General features: G+C 40.9%; 1 protein-coding gene across 22 annotated transcripts in view; it reads left to right on the plus strand.

The window, feature by feature from the left end:
• unc80 (unc-80 homolog (C. elegans)) overlaps window positions 1-17,943 on the plus strand; it is a 60,987-nt gene that overhangs the window by 11,555 nt on the left and 31,489 nt on the right. For 13 of the 22 annotated variants that reach the window (XM_085150002.1, XM_085150006.1, XM_085150011.1 and 10 more), the window contains exons 11-20: window positions 678-818; window positions 3,347-3,615; window positions 3,876-4,214; window positions 4,314-4,445; window positions 5,424-5,571; window positions 8,712-8,762; window positions 9,137-9,354; window positions 12,076-12,239; window positions 15,029-15,127; window positions 15,355-15,563. In XM_085150002.1, the coding sequence (XP_085006128.1) occupies window positions 678-818; window positions 3,347-3,615; window positions 3,876-4,214; window positions 4,314-4,445; window positions 5,424-5,571; window positions 8,712-8,762; window positions 9,137-9,354; window positions 12,076-12,239; window positions 15,029-15,127; window positions 15,355-15,563 (1,770 nt within the window). The remainder of the gene's footprint in view (window positions 1-677; window positions 819-3,346; window positions 3,616-3,875; window positions 4,215-4,313; window positions 4,446-5,423; window positions 5,572-8,711; window positions 8,763-9,136; window positions 9,355-12,075; window positions 12,240-15,028; window positions 15,128-15,354; window positions 15,564-17,943) is intronic. The other 9 variants (XM_085150012.1, XM_085150018.1, XM_085150022.1 and 6 more) reach the window with 3 other exon arrangements.

Raw genomic sequence — 17,943 nt, forward strand, 5'->3', positions numbered from 1 at the left:
TTGAAAACCATGACTGCTGGAGGGTCAAATTGTTGGTCCTATAGTGTGCTAATTAGAGCAGAAACTCTTAAAAAAAATAATGAAAATGCCTGTAGCTGGCCATTGATAATTATTTTAGCACTTTATGTCTCAAATATTTATACATTGAAATACACTCATTGGACACTGTTTACCTTGCAAAAGAGGTTGCTTTAATTTTTCATGGTACAGACTAAACAATGTGCTGGAAATATTCATTATAGACTTTAAGTCCACATTGACATGATAGCATCACACAATTGCTGCTGATTTCTAGGCTGGACATGCCAGAAGGGGCTCTACTGGATCAAGATCTGGTGACTGTGGAGGCCATTAGAGTACAGTGTTGTTGTGACAGTGGTGAAAGGCTCAGTTTGGCAGCTCAAAAGACCTTTTTAGGCATTATTGGATGGAAACCATGGACATCAGATACAGCTGGGTAAAAAAAAAAGTTTAACTTTCAGCTCAACAAACACCAAAGCCGCAGAGACAGACTCTCTGGGGTAGGCAGGACGTAAATGCACTCTGTCTCTGTGGGCTTTGATGTTTGCTGAGCTTAAAGTTAAGCTTTTCTTTTCAGCTCCATCTGATGTCCACGTTTAGTATTTGGTTGTGTGCTTTTGACCTAAAACGTGTCCATTTGTTGCATCTCTTTCCAGGCAAATTCACACGGCGGGGCAGCACAGACACAGCTGCAGATGCAGACAGCCTGAGTGCCAAACACTCTCATTCCCACCACTCGCTGCTCAGGGACATGCCCGACCACTCTAACAGCCACAGTGACAACACCGTCAAGGAGGGTAAGAAGATGGTTTAAATATGGGCCTGAGCAGGTATTTAAAGCAAGCCCAAAAGTTACATTTCTAGATGTTAAAAAACCTGAAGGAGTCTTAAAGGGGACCTATTATGACTTTCCTGGTTTTCTGTCAAATATACACCGTAAATGAAGGCCACAGTTTCAAAAAAAAAAAAAAAAAGAGCTAAAAGCTGCTCTAAATCCTCATTTTTAGACAGTTTTTAATACTCTTGGATCTGCATGACATCATTGAGAGAGAATATGCGTAATATGGTCATCTCACAGCAGCCAATCAGAAGAAAGTTGGCTTAAAAGAGGAGGGACTCCACCAAAGCCCAGCCTGAGGTGAAGACGGATTATTTTGAAGCATGAATCATGCAAAGCTGCTCTGTTAGTCTCAAATATGGCACTAGGAATGAGCAAAATGAGTAGACCAGTGTATTGATTTGTCTTTTCTAGGCCTAACAAATCAACAGAACATAGAGGATGTCACTCAAACAGTTTAAACTCTCTCTTTTGTTGGTAGATGGTTAAAAAACAATAAAAGATAGATCACAGATGTTTTAAATGAGACAAATTGAAGCCGGCATACGTCAAATCAAAATGAGCTCTTTGAGATGCTGGCAGAGTGCAAGAGGAACCACAAACATCCACGTTATTTGAAAGTAAAGCGAAATAAACAAATTACCCACTGCTGATCACATTACTGTCCATCAGCTACAATAAAGGGAGGACAGATGCTGCCGGCTCCCTTTGAGGCTCGCTGAGCAAAGCAGAAATAGGGCAGGATTATATAACAGCAGAATTGTTGTGACAATGCTAATTTGCACACAAACTACACACAAAATAAGAGCACCGGCTTTTAAACTGATTCACACTCTGCCACACGCTTTCTGTTTGGGTTTAGCGAGACGGAAGATAAGCAGAAAGGAGCTGAATTTGACATTGAGGAGCAGCAGGGACGAAAAGTACCAAAGTATCAGGCTCATTTTGTGAGGAAGCTGTCAAAAGGGTCAAATTTGCAGAAAGGACACTTTTGTATTCAGTACATATCACATGGAGGACTGTAGAGATTCAACTGTAAATGTGAGAAGAGTAAATAAGTGACTGAACTCAAATACGAGAATGAAATGGTTTCTTTTCTTTGACACATGGGCTTCAACATTAACCATTGTTCCATTGTTGCTTCTGAATCGCTTGCCAGATGGCAGCAGGGTGAACAAGCTGTGTCTGGGATGGTTATTGTCTTTAAGTGTCCTCGGGGTGCTGAGGAGACACCTCACCTAATCAGTATCATTGACCCGGTGGGTGTAATCACCCACCAGAGCCTCCCAGTTTTCAACTGTTCACATCCGATCCCAGTTAATGATCTTCACAGTTTGGATGCTTTCTATTGCTTCTGTGTAAAAGCTTTCAAGACCTTGCCAGAGTGCTGTGACATCAGACAAAATAACACTTAAATTAATCATTTAAGTCTCAAACTGAGCGTGCCAGGGTTTTGATTTGAATGCAGCAAGTAAAATGGTGCCAAGTGAAAAAAAAAAACTGGTTTCACACACATTTCTTCTCAAGTACATCTCTGTACAACCTTCTGGCTGTTGTGCCTTATGTGAAGCTATTAAAGTTAAACCCAAAAGAATAACTTTATGAGCAAAATGCAAAGGTATGTGGAAAACTAAGTACATCCATTAGCATTTTGCTGCTCTGGAACATTCAGGTGTGTGCTCACAGAATGCAGCAATGCAAACTTTATAGGAGCAGACGTTCGAGCAAAAACCTAAGAGTAACATCAGTTAATATCTTAAATCTTAACATTTATGACAGTACAGTTCCAAAAAGACTGATAAGTGTGGCTTGTTTGGAAAGGTTTCCAGGAGAAAGCCTCTTCTCTGTTAAAAACAAACAAACAAACAAAAAAAACATGGCAGCACAGTTTAGGTTTGCAAAGTTGCATCTGAACCAACCACAAGACTTCTGGAACAATGTGGTTTGGACAGACGAGACCAAAGTGGAGTTGTTTGTTTGTAGTATGCAGCACCACAGTTGGAGAAAATGGAACTCAACACATCAAGACAACCACCTCATACAAACTGGCAGCACAGTGGTGGTGGGGTCATGATTTGGGCTTGTTTTATGGACCTGGTCAGCTTCCAGTCATTGAGTCTTCATGGTCTACCAAATTATCTGTCTGACTGCTGTTATTGGTTCCAACTGGGTCATGTAACAAGAGAATGATCTCAAAACAAAAGAACCAAAGTTCTGCAATGACCCAGTCAAAGTCCAGACCTTTGTACCTGGAACATAACCTAGTTAGATAAACATCGAACTAATAATACAAGAAAGGTCTCTATCTACCCATCTGTACATCACTGGAAAAACCACAGCCATTCATCAGATCCACGAAACAGTTGAGCTAAAGCACTATGGAGCTACCTAAGTGGAACAAGAGGGCGATCTCGAGGATCTGTGAGTTAGAAAAACTATTAACCAGGACCGTGTACTCAATAAAAAGTGATTTTCTGTTGTCTAAAGTTCGATCTCAGATCTCCACCATCACCATGGCGGCGTTCAACACAACAGTTGCGTCCTTTAACGTGGGCTACGCCGACTTCTTCACCGAGCACATGAAGAAACTCTGCAACCCCGTGGCTGTACCTGAAATCCCAGTGGAGCCTCTGGCATGCGCCAACCTGCCGCGCAGCCTCACCGACTCCTGTATCAACTACTCCTGTCTGGAGGAAGGCGAGAACATCGAGGGCACCAATAACTTTGTGCTGAAAAATGGCATGTTGGACCTCACAGTGAGTGATTTAATTGGACCCTGGGGGCAAATACAGCTATTAGAAGTTATGGCCCTATTTGGCTGCTCTAATAAGCAATTATGTCACCAGTGGGACTCCAAGCAAGACTCGATTCTGATGCTTTCCTTTTTAAGTCATAACATCACAGACACTTTACAGTTTCCTTAATTATTTCTCTTATGTTATTGGGACCTTCTTGGTCAAACTAAATAATTCTCTGATTTTGTCACCCTTTCTTTGCCTTCCTTCTTCCAATTCAGGCTATCCTGAGGGCTCTTTACTCCATTCTCAGCCACGATATCAGTTCCAGGATCTGCGACGTGGCTCTCAACATCATCGACTGCCTGCTGCAGCTGGGCGTGGTGCCCGGGATGGGCAAGAAGTTGTCCAAGCCAGATAACAAGGAGAACCAAGAGGCTCGTGCCAAAGATGCGGCAGCTCAGGGCCTCGGAGGAGTCGCCCAGGGAGGCGGGCCGATTGCGGGGGCTGGAGGAGGTGGAGGAGGGGGTGGTGGAGGAGGAGGGGGAGGGGGAAGTGGTGGAGGGAGCGGGCAGGGGAGCAAGGACGATGTGAAAAATAATAAGGATGATGATAAAAAGGTGTGTTTGAACAAGTTTGTTTAGAATGAGATTGTAAAGGTGTAGGATGCCTGAATGTCTCAACTTGTGTGTTTTCTTGCTTCTCTTCACTGGGAACAGGAAGAAACTGGTGGCCTCAGCCCCCACCGCCTGGCTTTGACAATGCTCATAAAGATAGTTAAGTCTCTGGGCTGTGCTTACGGCTGTGGTGAGGGCCATCGAGGACTATCAGGAGATCGCCTGAGGATGCAGGTTACTCTCTATTCTCTAATTCTTTGAATGTGTGCAAATAAACCCAGTTTCAGATGGTGACATCGATTCATTACCTATTAATTATTTACTGAATTGCTCCTTCGGTGTAATAAAAGTTTAATGAAAATGAAACTCATTGACTGGAGCACTGGGCTGAGTTTCTAACTTCAGTGAGAGACAGCCGCAATTTCTTTTTAATTCTAATCAATCAGTTTTTTCATTAAAAACAAACACAGCATTAGTTCAGGCAGGCCACGAAACCCTAGCTGCAAATACTGGCTCTTCAACTAATCTCACTGCCAGTGCACATCTACAGATGACTCAGCTGATAGTGATCTAAAAATCAATTCAGAGAGGGTGGTATTTTAACTTGGTTTAGGATCTGCAAGCCACTTTGGAACCCACCTCCACTCATACAGTGGAGACAAAAAGTGCTGTTTAAAAGTATTTTTGTTTGTTTTTTGTTTGTTTGTTTGCATATTTGTCACATTTACATTTACACAAAAACTGAACTTTGTGGAAGGTTTGAGTCCCGCATATCTGGGATCAAACTAACAATGATCCAAAACACACCACCTCTGAATGGATAGAAACAACCAAAAAAACAAAAACAAAATCAAAGCGTTGGAGAGACATAGTGAAAGTCTGGACTTTAATTTGAATGAGATGCTTTGGCATGACCTTAAACAAGCTGTTCAGTTACTTTTTCACACAGGGCCAGGCAGGTTTAAAGAACTTTCCTTTAAATGAACTAAATCATAATTTAAAAATTGCATTTTGCACTTACTCAGAAGGGGGGAGATACATTTTCTCAGAACTGCATCAACTATTGAAGATGGAAAATAAGAATTTCAATGGTAAATTAAATTTAAAGGAAAGCCACTTTATTGCCAGCTGACTTATTAAAAAAAAAAAAAAAAAAGTCCAGCAGCCAGAAACTTTGCTCTTGAAGTTAATTTTTAAAAATCTTTCTTTCAGGCCCAGAACTGCCTCACCAACCTGTATAAGCTGGACAAGCTTCAGTTTCGCCTGACTATGCGCGAGTACGTCAACAGAGACTCCCTCAATAACATAGTCGACTTCCTGCATGCACTGCTGGGCTTCTGCATGGAGCCCATCACTGACAGTAAGTGCTGCGTGTGCTGTGGCGTGTGTTTGTGTGTGTGCGAGAGAGGGATGCAGATACGAGACAGTCACAAAGAAAAATATCATAAATGCTGGTAATAAATGCAGAAACAGAGTGAACAACACTGGCTTTGATTGCGTATATTGGATTGTTGCTGAAAAATCGTGTGGTAGGGATGAAAATATTGTTAATTAATTTGAGCATTATTTTTTCAATTAATCGATTAATCGTTAAGTCCACAAAATGTAGGGAAATACAAATGTTGACAAGTTTACAGCTACATCAATGCTTTGAATTAAATACAAGTCTGAATGATAACATGCTCACAATAACAGAAAAATATATCATTTGCACTTCCTAAACAGTACTGTTTAGGAAGTTTGTTAGCATGTTCACCACTGAGTTCATTGTCCGCATGCTAATTTGCTAGCAACTAATCAACATTTCCATCACCTCAGTGCTAATTAACAATATTTCTTGCATGCTAGCAGGAGAAACTAAGATACTGAACATGCTAACATTACCCTTCTAAACATCAGCATGCTAGCAGCTTATGTGTGAGCATGTTAGCATCCTGGGTGGTGATTACTACCAAATTAAACCAAAGTGTTGGATAAATTAAGATTTTTAACTGAAGATAAGTGTTTAAGCTTTAAAGTAATCAAAATAGAGCGCTGCAGGAATGAGTCTTACCACCACACAATGAGTTAGCATTTTACACTTATGGTTTCGTCATCTGCCTGAAAGATACCTGTTTATGGTTAACATAGAAGCTTTACGTAAGTAGTAATGGTCTGGTCTTTAGCAGTTACTCTAATTAGGTAAATACAACCTGAGATGAACACAAGACAAATTACAGTATGTCATTATATTTGGAAAACTAAAAACACCCCAACATTCAGTAGCTTGTTAGAATAAATTGTAGAATAAACACGCAATAATGTAAAGTAATCGTTTTAAGGATGACCCCACCAGTCTTTCATATAACTATGGAGGAATTTTGGTCGACTCTTCTTTTCAACGTAGCCTCAGTTAATTGAGGTTTGCAGGCATTTATTTGTGTACAGCTCTGTTCAGGTCCCACCACATGTCATGTTGTAGAGTTGCTGCTGTGCTTGGGATCATTGTCCCTTGCATGACCTAGTTTAATCCAGACTTTCAGACAGATGGCCCCACATTTTACTCTAGAATACTTTGGTATACAGAGGAGTTCATGGACAATTCAATAAGTACAAGGTGTCCAGGTCCCGTGGCTGTAAAACAAGCCCAAACATCACCCCTCCATTAATCTGCTACAATATAAGGTGTTTGTGCTGATATGCTGTGTTTGGTTTTGTGCGTTATGGTTAAACATCTCCACTTTGGTCTCGTCTGTCCCAAGGACATCAAAAGTGTTGTGGTTTTTTCCAGTGCAACTCTGCAAACCTAAACTGTGCTGCCATGTTCTTTTTAGGGAGAAGAAGGCAGCCCTTCCAAACAAGCCATACTTGTTCAGTCTTTTTATAATTGTACTGTCATAAACTTTGACATTTAACATGCTAACTGAGGCCTGTAGAATCTGAGTTGTAGCTCTTCAGTTTTTGCTTGGACAACCTTTTGTGGGAAGATTGAGGCATTGTGTTAAAACACACCTGGATGCTCCAGAGCAGCAAACTGAGACAACTTCTCCTCTTATAGAGATGCTGATGATCAATTATTCAAGTGCATCTGATTAGCAGTACCTGGCTGTTACCCTGTTAATTCCTATGGAAGCAGTAAGGGTGTAGTTAGTTTTCCACAGGACTATAAATAAGTGTGTCATAGGCTAGGTATTTGCCAACAAGCTAAAGAAACAAGAATATAGGGGAGATTTTGTAAAGTCATGCAACATTAGCATTAATCCTCACTCCCTTATTAGTCATTCAGCCCCTTCCTAAGCCTGATTCTGTTGAAGGGCTTTTCCTGTTAAAAGGGATTTTGTTCTTCCCGCTGTTGCCAAGTCCTGCAAACAGAGGGCTGTTTGATTATTTGTGTTTTCTCTAATATAATACGATTTTTACCCTAAATGTGCTTTGAGATGACTGTAGTTGTAAACTAGTGAAACCAAAATCAAAAACCATTAAAATTTAATGGAGCTTTATCCTTTTGAATGAAATCATTAAGTATCATAAACCTATATTTCCCACAGAGCTTTTTTTCTAAAGTAATTCAAAAAGTTAATGGAAGAATCCCATTGGCCTCTTGTCAACAGGCTAATATGGAAATGTGTCATTCCTGCAGCAAAATTACAGACTCAAGATATTCATCTTACAAATATATGCACAAGCGAATTTGTTTATTTATTTTTTAAATCAAAGGCTTAAACGATTAATCGATTTCCAAGCTAACTGTTAGGTAAATGTTTCAACATAACGGCGCAGATATTTATGCTCTAGCAAAGTCTGCCAGGTTTATTTTACTCAGATCTGTCCCATTAAAAGGTCTAGTGTGGACGCTACAGTACAGGCCAATATAAATGAAATAATATCACATAAAGAGGTAAATACTTAAAGCTCTAGTGTGGTCGACAAAGCTGAATTGTCCTACCACTGTCTCACCCCGCACTTCGACTTTGCATTTCAGCGCTATCTCTGTTTATATATGTGTTTTCCCCCTTCCTCCTTCCACTTGTCTCCGCTCGTCCGTGTCGCTTTCCTTCGTTGTCCTCCTCCTCCTCCTGCTTCCATCCTCCTCCTTTTTCTTCATCCACTTCAATGAGCTGAATCCTACCTTCCTTACTCGCTCATCCATTCTGTACACTTGCCAATCCAGAGCTTTGCCCATTACATTCCTGCTCAATCAGTGGCTTTTATCGCTGAGCATTAGGACACATCCTACATGCCAATTCAGTTTTGCACTGGAATTTGAAGATTTTTCTACAAGAGACAATTGGCAAGTTACTGAACCGATGAGTGTTTTTTTAATTTTGAAAGTGAACAGGGCACCTTGTTTAGTTTTCAGTGTGTGTGGGGGTGTGTGTTATTTTTTAAGTGTGTGTGTTTGCATCTTGGGGGTTCACCTCCTCGTGGAGGTGGGGTGCCACTTCCTTTCTGACACCGCCTTACATGTCTGTGCTGGCCTGATGTCAATCAACTTTGTGCCCCGCCTCTTTTCTCTTGCAGAGTACGGCAGTGCAGGTGAGAGGTCCAGGAGGGCGAAAAAAAGAAACATCGGTAGATACACATGATCAATAATCAATAACAGTTGATAATATAAGCAATAAGATGACTACACTGACCTGATCAGACCCTTCCCTAGGCACCGCTTTCATTGCTGCACCCCTCACTCTGTCCGAAAAGTGACAAACTCGCCTGCAACTCTAAAAGTTCTGGTTTAATCTGGCTGATATATTAATCTAACTGGACCAAGAGACTAAACCCTCTACTGTATGTTTTTAAAGCAGGCCTTAGTCACTTGCATGTATTCCTTACTCCCTACTCAGAATCCTTTTCAGTTTGGCTTCTCCCTCATATGCTTTATTAACCCCCTTTTCCTTTGCCCCCTCTCCTTCCTTCCTTGTTGTACGGGCTCACTGTTGTATGCTCAGTGCTGTCAGCAATGACTAAACCACCTGCTGTGTCATCCATGGTCTCTCCTGCCTCCCTGCTGCTTCCAGACAAGGCGGGCTTTGGAAACAACTTCACCACAGGAGACAACAAATCTGTAGCCCAGAATATGGAGGCCGTGGTGGTGGGCTGCATGTTCAAGTCCCTCATCACCCGCTGCGCCTCAACCACACATGAGCTGCACAGCCCCGAGAACCTGGTGAGTGGGGCGTGAAATCGTCTGCCTGGTTGCCTTCCAGCTGTTTCCGTGCTCTGCATTAGATTCATTAGTTAAATTAATGCTTTATTATAGATAAAGATGCTTGATCTCATTCGTCGTATCAGACATGCTATCTAAGCCTCTCTCTGGTCTGCTAGAACATGTATTGTAGATGTAGGTCTGTGCAAAAATCAAGAGCCACCCCTCATTTCTTTATATTTTACTTCCAAGAAGCCAGAGTTGCTCTTGAGGGATAGTTCTCCAGGATTTCCAAAGGTCTTTCCAACTTTTTCTTTAGACATCAGCTTCTTTTTCCAGACCATTCTCCTTCCCAACACATAACATACCGACGATTCGCCGGATTGTGGATGAAATCCAATAGACGCTCCCAGCAGTAATACATGTTCCAGCTGTGTATTCCAGCTCTAACCCTAACCTTAATCCTAACCATAAACATAACCTTATCCCTAACTTTAACCACAGTCTTAATCATATTAGATCGTTTTTTCCAAAGCAATTAATGATGAGAAAGTAAAATAAATGTACATGTGTAGATTCATTCCAAATGGTTCTCATGTTTCCGAACGCATAACATAATAAAGATTTGTCACATGGCGACGTATGTTACATTTTGGGATGAGAACGTGTTGTCTTTTTCACTCATTTTCAGTCCAGTTCTTGACAGAAAACTTAGCAAAGAACCAATATTAAATTATATCTTTAGGCACTTTTTTACTAGCACCCTCTCACAAAAATGCATAATTTTTTCCCATTGCTTTTGTTGAACCTATGAAAAATGCAAAAGAGATCACAGTTCAACAGGCATAAAATACTACTGTATGCCTGTAACAGTATTTGTGTACCAACAAAGTGATTTACAAAGAGCTACCAGCTGAAATCTTCTCAGGGTGGTGTGCAGTGTTTCCTTACAAAATTTGACGAAACTGGACAAACGGAGGACAAAAGAAGAAATATCAGGCCTACAAAACTATCTACAGCAGTTAAACAGGATCTGAAGGTCACCTGACACAGGGCCGGAGAGATGCACCTGGACCTTCAGCTAATCATCTACTGTTCACTGAAGCCTCATGAGAAATGGAGATTCTGTTAAGGTTTGAGCTGCATTTCAGTCAGTGGTGTTGGAGAACTTGTCAAAATTGATGAATTATGAACATGGAAAGTACCACCAGATTTTGATCAGATTACCTTGACAGAGAACAGAACAAAAGGCAGAAATATCCAAAGAAGAGCTTTGAAAGTCCTTCAAGAAGCCTGGAGAACTATTCCTGAAGACTAATTAAAGAAATGACAAGAGAGTTCAGACTGTACTTAGAATAAAGATGGTCACACCAAATATTGACTTTCAAGCTTGTTAGAATTGTAAAAACTCAGTTTTTGCCTTATGTTTTGTATTTCCATGTATGTTTGCACATGTTTTACTTTTCATTTTTAGAAAGTTTTGAAGGGAGCTCCCACCAGACTATAATAAACATGCAGTTTAGTTTTTCCGCACCATTTTCTGTCTTTTGTACAGAGGTTTTATGCATCAGCAGAGTTTAAAAACACAGAGTTTCTGTGTGACAGTTTTTTTCCCCTTTTTATGTCTGACACGATATCTGCTGTTCCCCTTAAGAGTGTTTCATAATAGCTATATATCTTCTTTCAGGCCAAGGTCAAGTCAAGATGAGCTGATTTGTTTAGCATCCATCAGCTACACAGGCACTTCAAACTGAGTCGCATACGGAAAAGAATCAGCACAAGTATGATGGTTCAAAAAAGCAAAAATCTATATACAAAAAAAGATGATAAACACAATCTGACAAACTGAAAGAGCAAGAGACTATATATGTAGAGGGAAATGACTGGACCACAAATCACAGCTGAAACTAATTGGGGTTGATTAGGGCCGGCAGTCAGAAAGGGTGGCATAGAGAAAGCTTCTGTCTCTTTTTGTCTCCTAACTGATGAACATAATAAAGCAGGAAGTGACTAACATGATCACAGCACACTAATCTGTCGGCTAGAGCTGAAATGTTTAGAATTAAAGTAATGTTAGCGTGCAAATTATAGCTATAAACTACTTTTCCCATATAATTCATGTAATTTCCAGATGCTCTTTAGCAAAACTGCATATGGAGTGCAATTCTTTTTAAACCTAATGTCTAATTAAACAATATACAGTTGTCTTAAAAGTTAAATTGCAGATAAAGTGACATTTATGACATCTTAGATTGTGTTTAACTAAAAATCAGGTCCACAGTAAAAGTCTTAAGGAATATACTTAAGTTGCTTACATTTGTGCTGAATTCAACTGAAAACAATATTTTTTTCACACTTTTATATCCATATTAAGGTCTAAAAATTACCACAGTACTCGGAATTGTTATCAAATATCCAATGCCCCCTTGATAAGTGTATTTGGATCCGTCTGAAAGCATTGAAGTACCTCGGCCTCTCTGCGGTGCTTGCAGAGCCTTTAGACTGGCGTGAGTGGTCTACGTTGGCGGAGGATGACACACTTTTCGAGGCAGGCTTTGTTATGGCACGAAATCAGAGGCCACCCACTCACAAGCTGGAGCTGGTGGCTTGACAAAAACACAAGCCTGCTCCCGCACATTTGCGCAAAATTACATACTGTTCATACTGGCTGCTGATTCTCTCTTTTCTCTTTCACACATTCTTTTGCTCTCACTTTGTTTGTCACTCTCTGTCCTTTCCCAGGGTCTGTACTGTGACATCCGCCAGCTGGTCCAGTTCATTAAAGAGGCCCACGGAAACGTGTTCCGCAGGGTGGCACTGAGCGCGCTCCTGGACAGCGCGGAGAAGGTCACCACCACCAAGAAACCTGATGAGAAGGAGGAGACCAAACAGCCCGGTCCCAGGAGGTACACTCAATGGCTAGAAATGGTCTTAATGTGACTTCACAGTGAAAAATAAATGTCTTGCTGCAGTCATTACTGTCAAATTTAAAGCCCATCACCTTGTAAAGGTAACAGAGCTCTGCTTCTCATCACTGCTTGACTTTTTTTTGTGTCCTGCCTGCATCTATTTTTTTTTTTTGCTTGAGTGACTGATTTGATGTTCTTATTTCCAAAATAATGTGGCTGTTAGCGCTCTGGGTAGCCCTGCCAGGAGGCAGCTCAGCTGTGTTTGCTGCTTTATCTGACAGCCGCCACTGCATGCCATGGCACTGAAGAGAATAAACTACCTCTGACTTATTTTATTTCCACATTTGAGGCTACAAAATCACATGACTGCTGGCTGTGAAGCGGTACCCATATAGAAAGCATAGACAGAGACAGCTGACTCTTTGTATCTGTGCCACTCAGTTTCTACTTGGACTATATATAAAAGATGGACACAGCCACCAAAATCGTGCTGATTTTTGTTTTGAAGCTTCACTGTTGTCGTCTTTGTTTTTTGTTTGTTTTTTAAACTGGACCTCAAAACCAAGGGCTGGATCTCGTTTACAAACCCAGACACATATGGTGTCTTCTTGTATCATCTATTTCACTCTAATTGTGACCCCGTTTATTAAATGACCATCATAATGATACAGTGGTCCCTCGTTTATTGCGGGAGTTACATTCTAAAAATAACCTGCAATAGGTGAAATCTGCAAAATAGCCAACTTTATTTTTTACAATTTCCGGTATTATAGATGTTTCAAGGCTGTAAAACCCCTCACTACATACTTTATACACTTTTCTCAGACAGGCACGAACATTTTCACACTTTTCTCTCTTGTTTAAACACTCTCAAAGTTCAAGCCTTCGTAGAAAAAAAACATTTCGTCGACATTGTTGTGTTTGTTGGGGAGAAAATGTACAAACATACAGTACAGCACTTCAGAGTCACACTGCTAACAATCGAAGATTTGTGTAAATTTGATAAGCTGAACGCATTCTGTACTGTACAGGAGACACTGCACGAGATTGATTGACAATGGTCTATAGCCAATCAGGACGCAGAACACAATGCGCTGTTAAAAAAAAATCCACAAAACAGCGAGGCCACGAAAGGTGAACCATGTTATAGCGAGGGACCACTGTACACAATAAACTTCAAGCTAGTGAATGAGACCTCATCATAAACTCATCAGAAAGGTAGTTACTGAGCTCTTGGGTCAAGAGAGAAGGAGGGTTATTTTCTCATAGACTTGTGTCCAATCTGACTTCTTTTTGATCCCCTGCTGGCCATTAGAAAGAATGCATTTTTGAGGCTTGTCTGTCTTTTATATATAAGGTAAGGTTAGAAGGCACTGGTTGAAAGAAGTTTAAGTAAAATACACTGCTAAAAAATTAAAGGAACACCTTCAAAACTCATCAGATCTAAATAGGGAAAAATTATTCTGGATGTTTATATTGATGTGGACTGGTTGGGTAATGTGTTAGAAACTTAAGGAGGCTACATCATTTGATGTAAATGAAAATTAAACCTAGAAATTATACGGCAAGCTAATCTGTTTTACCGAAATTTTATAGCCTAAACACAAATGGTATCAATTCTTTCATTCTCCAGGAACTGCCTTTATACTCTTCCCACATGAGGCCGGGTATTGTTGAGCACTAGGAGGGACCCAGAACCTACTGCACCACTGTAGGATTACTTCATCCTGACACCTAATGGCAGTCAGGGTGTCACTGCCTAGAGCAGGGGTGTCGAACTCCAGGCCTCGAGGTCCGGTGTCCTGCAGATTTTAGATGTGTCCTTGATCCAACACAGCTGGTTTAAATGGCTAAATTACCTCCTCAACATGTCTTGAAGTTCTCCAGAGGCCTGGTAATGAACTAATTATTTGACTAGTTGACCAAGGGTGATATCTAAAAGCTGCAGGACACCGGCCCTCCAGGCCTGGAGTTTGACACCCCTGGCCTAGAGAGATCTGTGTATGGGTATGCCTCCCCAGACCATCACTGACCCACAAACAAACTGGTTATGCTGAACGATGTTACAGGCAGCATAACAACCCTTTCACATCTGTCACATGAGTTCAATCATCTCATCTGTGAAAATCACAGGGCAACAGTGGTTGACCTGCCAATTCTGGTATTCTATGGCAAATGCCAATCGGGCTCCACTGTGCCAGGCAGTGAGTATAGGGCCCAGAAGAGGATGTTAGGCCTTCAGGCCACCCTCATGAAGTCTTTTCTGATTGTTTGGTCAGAAACATTCACATCAGTGGCCTGCTGGTGGTCATTTTGCACGGCTATGGCAGGAGCAGTTATTGAGTTAAGGGCCTTCTATGGCCCTGTCCAGCTCTCCTAGAGTAACTGCCTGTCTGCTGGAATCTCCTCCATGCTCTTAAACTCTGCTGGATACACAGCAAACCTTTAGCCAATGGCACATATTGATGTGGTCCCCTGACGGAGTTGGACTACCTGTGCAACATGTATAGGTTCCAGGTCTGGTCATTTAGTTTGACACTAAATGAGTAGTGACACCATGCTACTAAATTGACCAGATCCTACAAGTTTGACCGACTGGATGCTGTACTCTGAATAAAACGTGTTCCTTTAATTTTTTAACAGTTCATATGAAATAAAATATGTAAAAGACATCAGTTCAGTGGAGATTAAAGTAGTGCGATGCCTAAATTACAGGTCAGAATGGAGCATTGAATCAGGTGGCCTGAGCGCTATGTCTGTGTGTTGGGGTGTGTGTGTGCGCGCAGGTCAGAAGCGGGTGTGTCCGGGGAGAAGGGTCAGGTGTCCAGTACTGCAGACGAGTGTCGCAGCTACATCTCCAGTAGACCCCCCCAGACACCCGAACAGTGAGTGTCCGCCTCACCTCTCCATAACGCACCATCTCCGTCGAGCTCAGCTGCCATTTCTCTGCTCAAAGTAGAAAAAGCTCTTCCTGTTGCTCCCTCTTAACCCTCTGATAAACATTCAGTTTATACCAAAACATCCTGTAAAATAAAAAAGAAGTAAAAAGTGTTTTGTGGGAAATGTTTTATCCTTGTGCTTACCTTTCCTCTCCTCCTCTCTCTGCTTCTAGTGAAGAACAGATCCCGGGTGCTCTGCTGGGCAGGAAGGATTTTTGGAGGAAGATGTTCAAGTCGCAGAGTGCCGCCAGTGACACCAGCAGCCAGTCGGAACAAGACACCTCAGAGTGCACCACCGCACACTCTGGCACCACCACCGACCGTCGCTCGCGATCCAGATCCCGTCGCATTTCGCTTCGCAAGAAGTTGAAGCTGCCTATCGGTAAGAGCAGCCTCTTCTTACCCAAGGAAGTCCCTGGGTAGGTTCAAAATAAAAGTCTTAAAACTACAGTGAGCTTTTGCCTCCTAGTAAGTGACAAGAATGCACTAGAAAATATGCACTAGCTCGAAAATAGGATTTCTGCAAAAGATTAGGCAGCCTAAGGCTATGTGTGCTTATGAAGACTTACAAATCATCCTTTTATTGAGCAGCGGTATACATTTCAGCAACCATATCTCATTGCATTTGCTCTTACTTTGAAATCCCCTCTAACATAATGTGTTTTATGTGTTCAACATTGTGGCACTGCCTGCCCCGAGGCCAAGTCACTTCATCTCTTTGGTCTGTTTTGTGTTCCTTTTTGTGCCATAGCATGCCGCAGGACTGTTCGCCTACCGCTCACTCTCTCTGTCCTACGTATGTCGATGTGGAACCATCTTCATACTGTATCCGTACCATGTCTGTGTTGTGTTGATCATCCCAACTCCCTAGCATGTTTGCAGACCTGTGAAAAAAAACTGATTTAAATGAAGAGAGTACATGCTTATTTAGCACGCGTTGCTCTAGGGAAGCAAATAAGCTTCACCCTTAAATGAAAAAAGTTAAAACCTAGGGATCATGTGTATGGTGATGATAGACTAAGTTTGTATTTTCGCAACATAAAACGGGGGTGTCAAACAAAAGGCCCAGGGGCCAGAATCAGCTCAGCAAACACTTTAATCCAGCCTCATTGGATGGCTTCGGAAAACGTGAGGGATGGGGTAGATTTTGGACTTTTAACTGTATTGTCATAAGTTTTACAGCTTTATTTCTACTGATAATGACCTCATTCATGCTATACCAAAGTAACTAACTTGTAGATTAAAAAATTAAATGATGGAAAGTTCCTGTTTTTTTTTACTATTTTCTTTAGAAATCTCTCTTTTTTTATTTTTATATGTTTAACAATGAAACACAATTGGAAAAATTCTGTTTGATTATTACAGCACAGTCTGAACAATGAGCTGTAATTTCACACTTTATTTCTTACAATTTAAACCCACAAAGTCATGCTGACAATTTTCTTTGATTTACTACAACAGTATTTGTTTATCACGTAGAAAAACGGAGACATACCGTTGAAATTGCACTTCTTTTTCTTATCTTAAGATATAAATATATAAACATATGTATATATTAAATGTGCAATTAAACTTATTTACACAGGTAGAAATTCGATGTTCACTGGTCTCCCCTACTTAAGATCAAGCAGGCCCTTTCTAGCTTAAATTAACCAAAACAATATACCAACACAACTCAAGCTACACCTACCAGAGATAGAACAGAGCATAACAATTTTTTTCATACTGTCTGAGGTCTGTAATATATTCATTCTTATATAAGAATATGTGAGCATGAAAAAAAGGTTAAATCAACGCATCATTGTAGTTTGAGATGTTTGAGATAATTTGAGCTTTCGGACATGGTGTGTTATCCTGCTAGAAGATGCCATCAGAAGATGGGTACACTGTGTTCAACACTAATCCTAACACTTTGGTGTTTAAATGTTGCTCAGTTGGTACAAAGGAGCCCAAGGTGTGCTAATACAATTTCCTCCACATGCTTACACCACTGTCATCAGTCTGAACCATTCATACGAGGCATTATTTCATGCTGTTTACACCAAATTCTGACCCAGCTGTCAAAATGTTGCAGCAGAAATTGTGACTCACCAGACCAAGCAACATTTTTCCAATTTTCCATTGTCCAATTTTGTTGAGCTAGTGTAAATGGTAGCTTCAGTTTCCTGTTCTCAGCTGGCAGGAGTGGCACCAGGTGTGGTCTTCTGCTACTGTTGAGATGCTCATCTGCATACAGTAGTTGTAACAAGTTTTTTTTAGTTAAGTTGCTGTTGCCTTCCTATCAGCTAGAAGCAGTCTGGTCACATTCACCTCTGACCTCTGAATCAATAAGACGATTTCACCCAGTGCGCTGCTGCTCACTCTATTTTTTTTCCAGACCATTCTCTGTAAATCCCAGCAGATTGGTTGTTTCTGAAAACCTTAGAAGAGCCCATCTGACACCAACAACCATGCCACATTTGAAGTTACATAAATCACCTTTCTCCCTCATTCTGGGGCTCAGTTTGAACTTTGTCACAACTGTGTCCAAGTGTCTAAATCCACTAAATTGCTGAAGTGTGATTGGCTGATTAAATAAAAATATAAAACACAACCAGACCCTAACTTTAGCTTAGCAGAGAAAATTGGTTTAGTTTTAAGCTTTTATTTGCAAATGTCCTCCCTAGTGCAGTATTGACTATTTATAAGTGTTTGTAGGTTTTCATTTAGTTAAGGGTAGCGTAGTAATTATACTTCCCTTCTATTTATTATGAAAATTGTCT

This window comes from Neolamprologus multifasciatus, chromosome 23 (genome assembly GCF_963576455.1).
Source record: "Neolamprologus multifasciatus chromosome 23, fNeoMul1.2, whole genome shotgun sequence".
In the NCBI taxonomy this organism is placed as follows: domain Eukaryota; kingdom Metazoa; phylum Chordata; class Actinopteri; order Cichliformes; family Cichlidae; genus Neolamprologus; species Neolamprologus multifasciatus.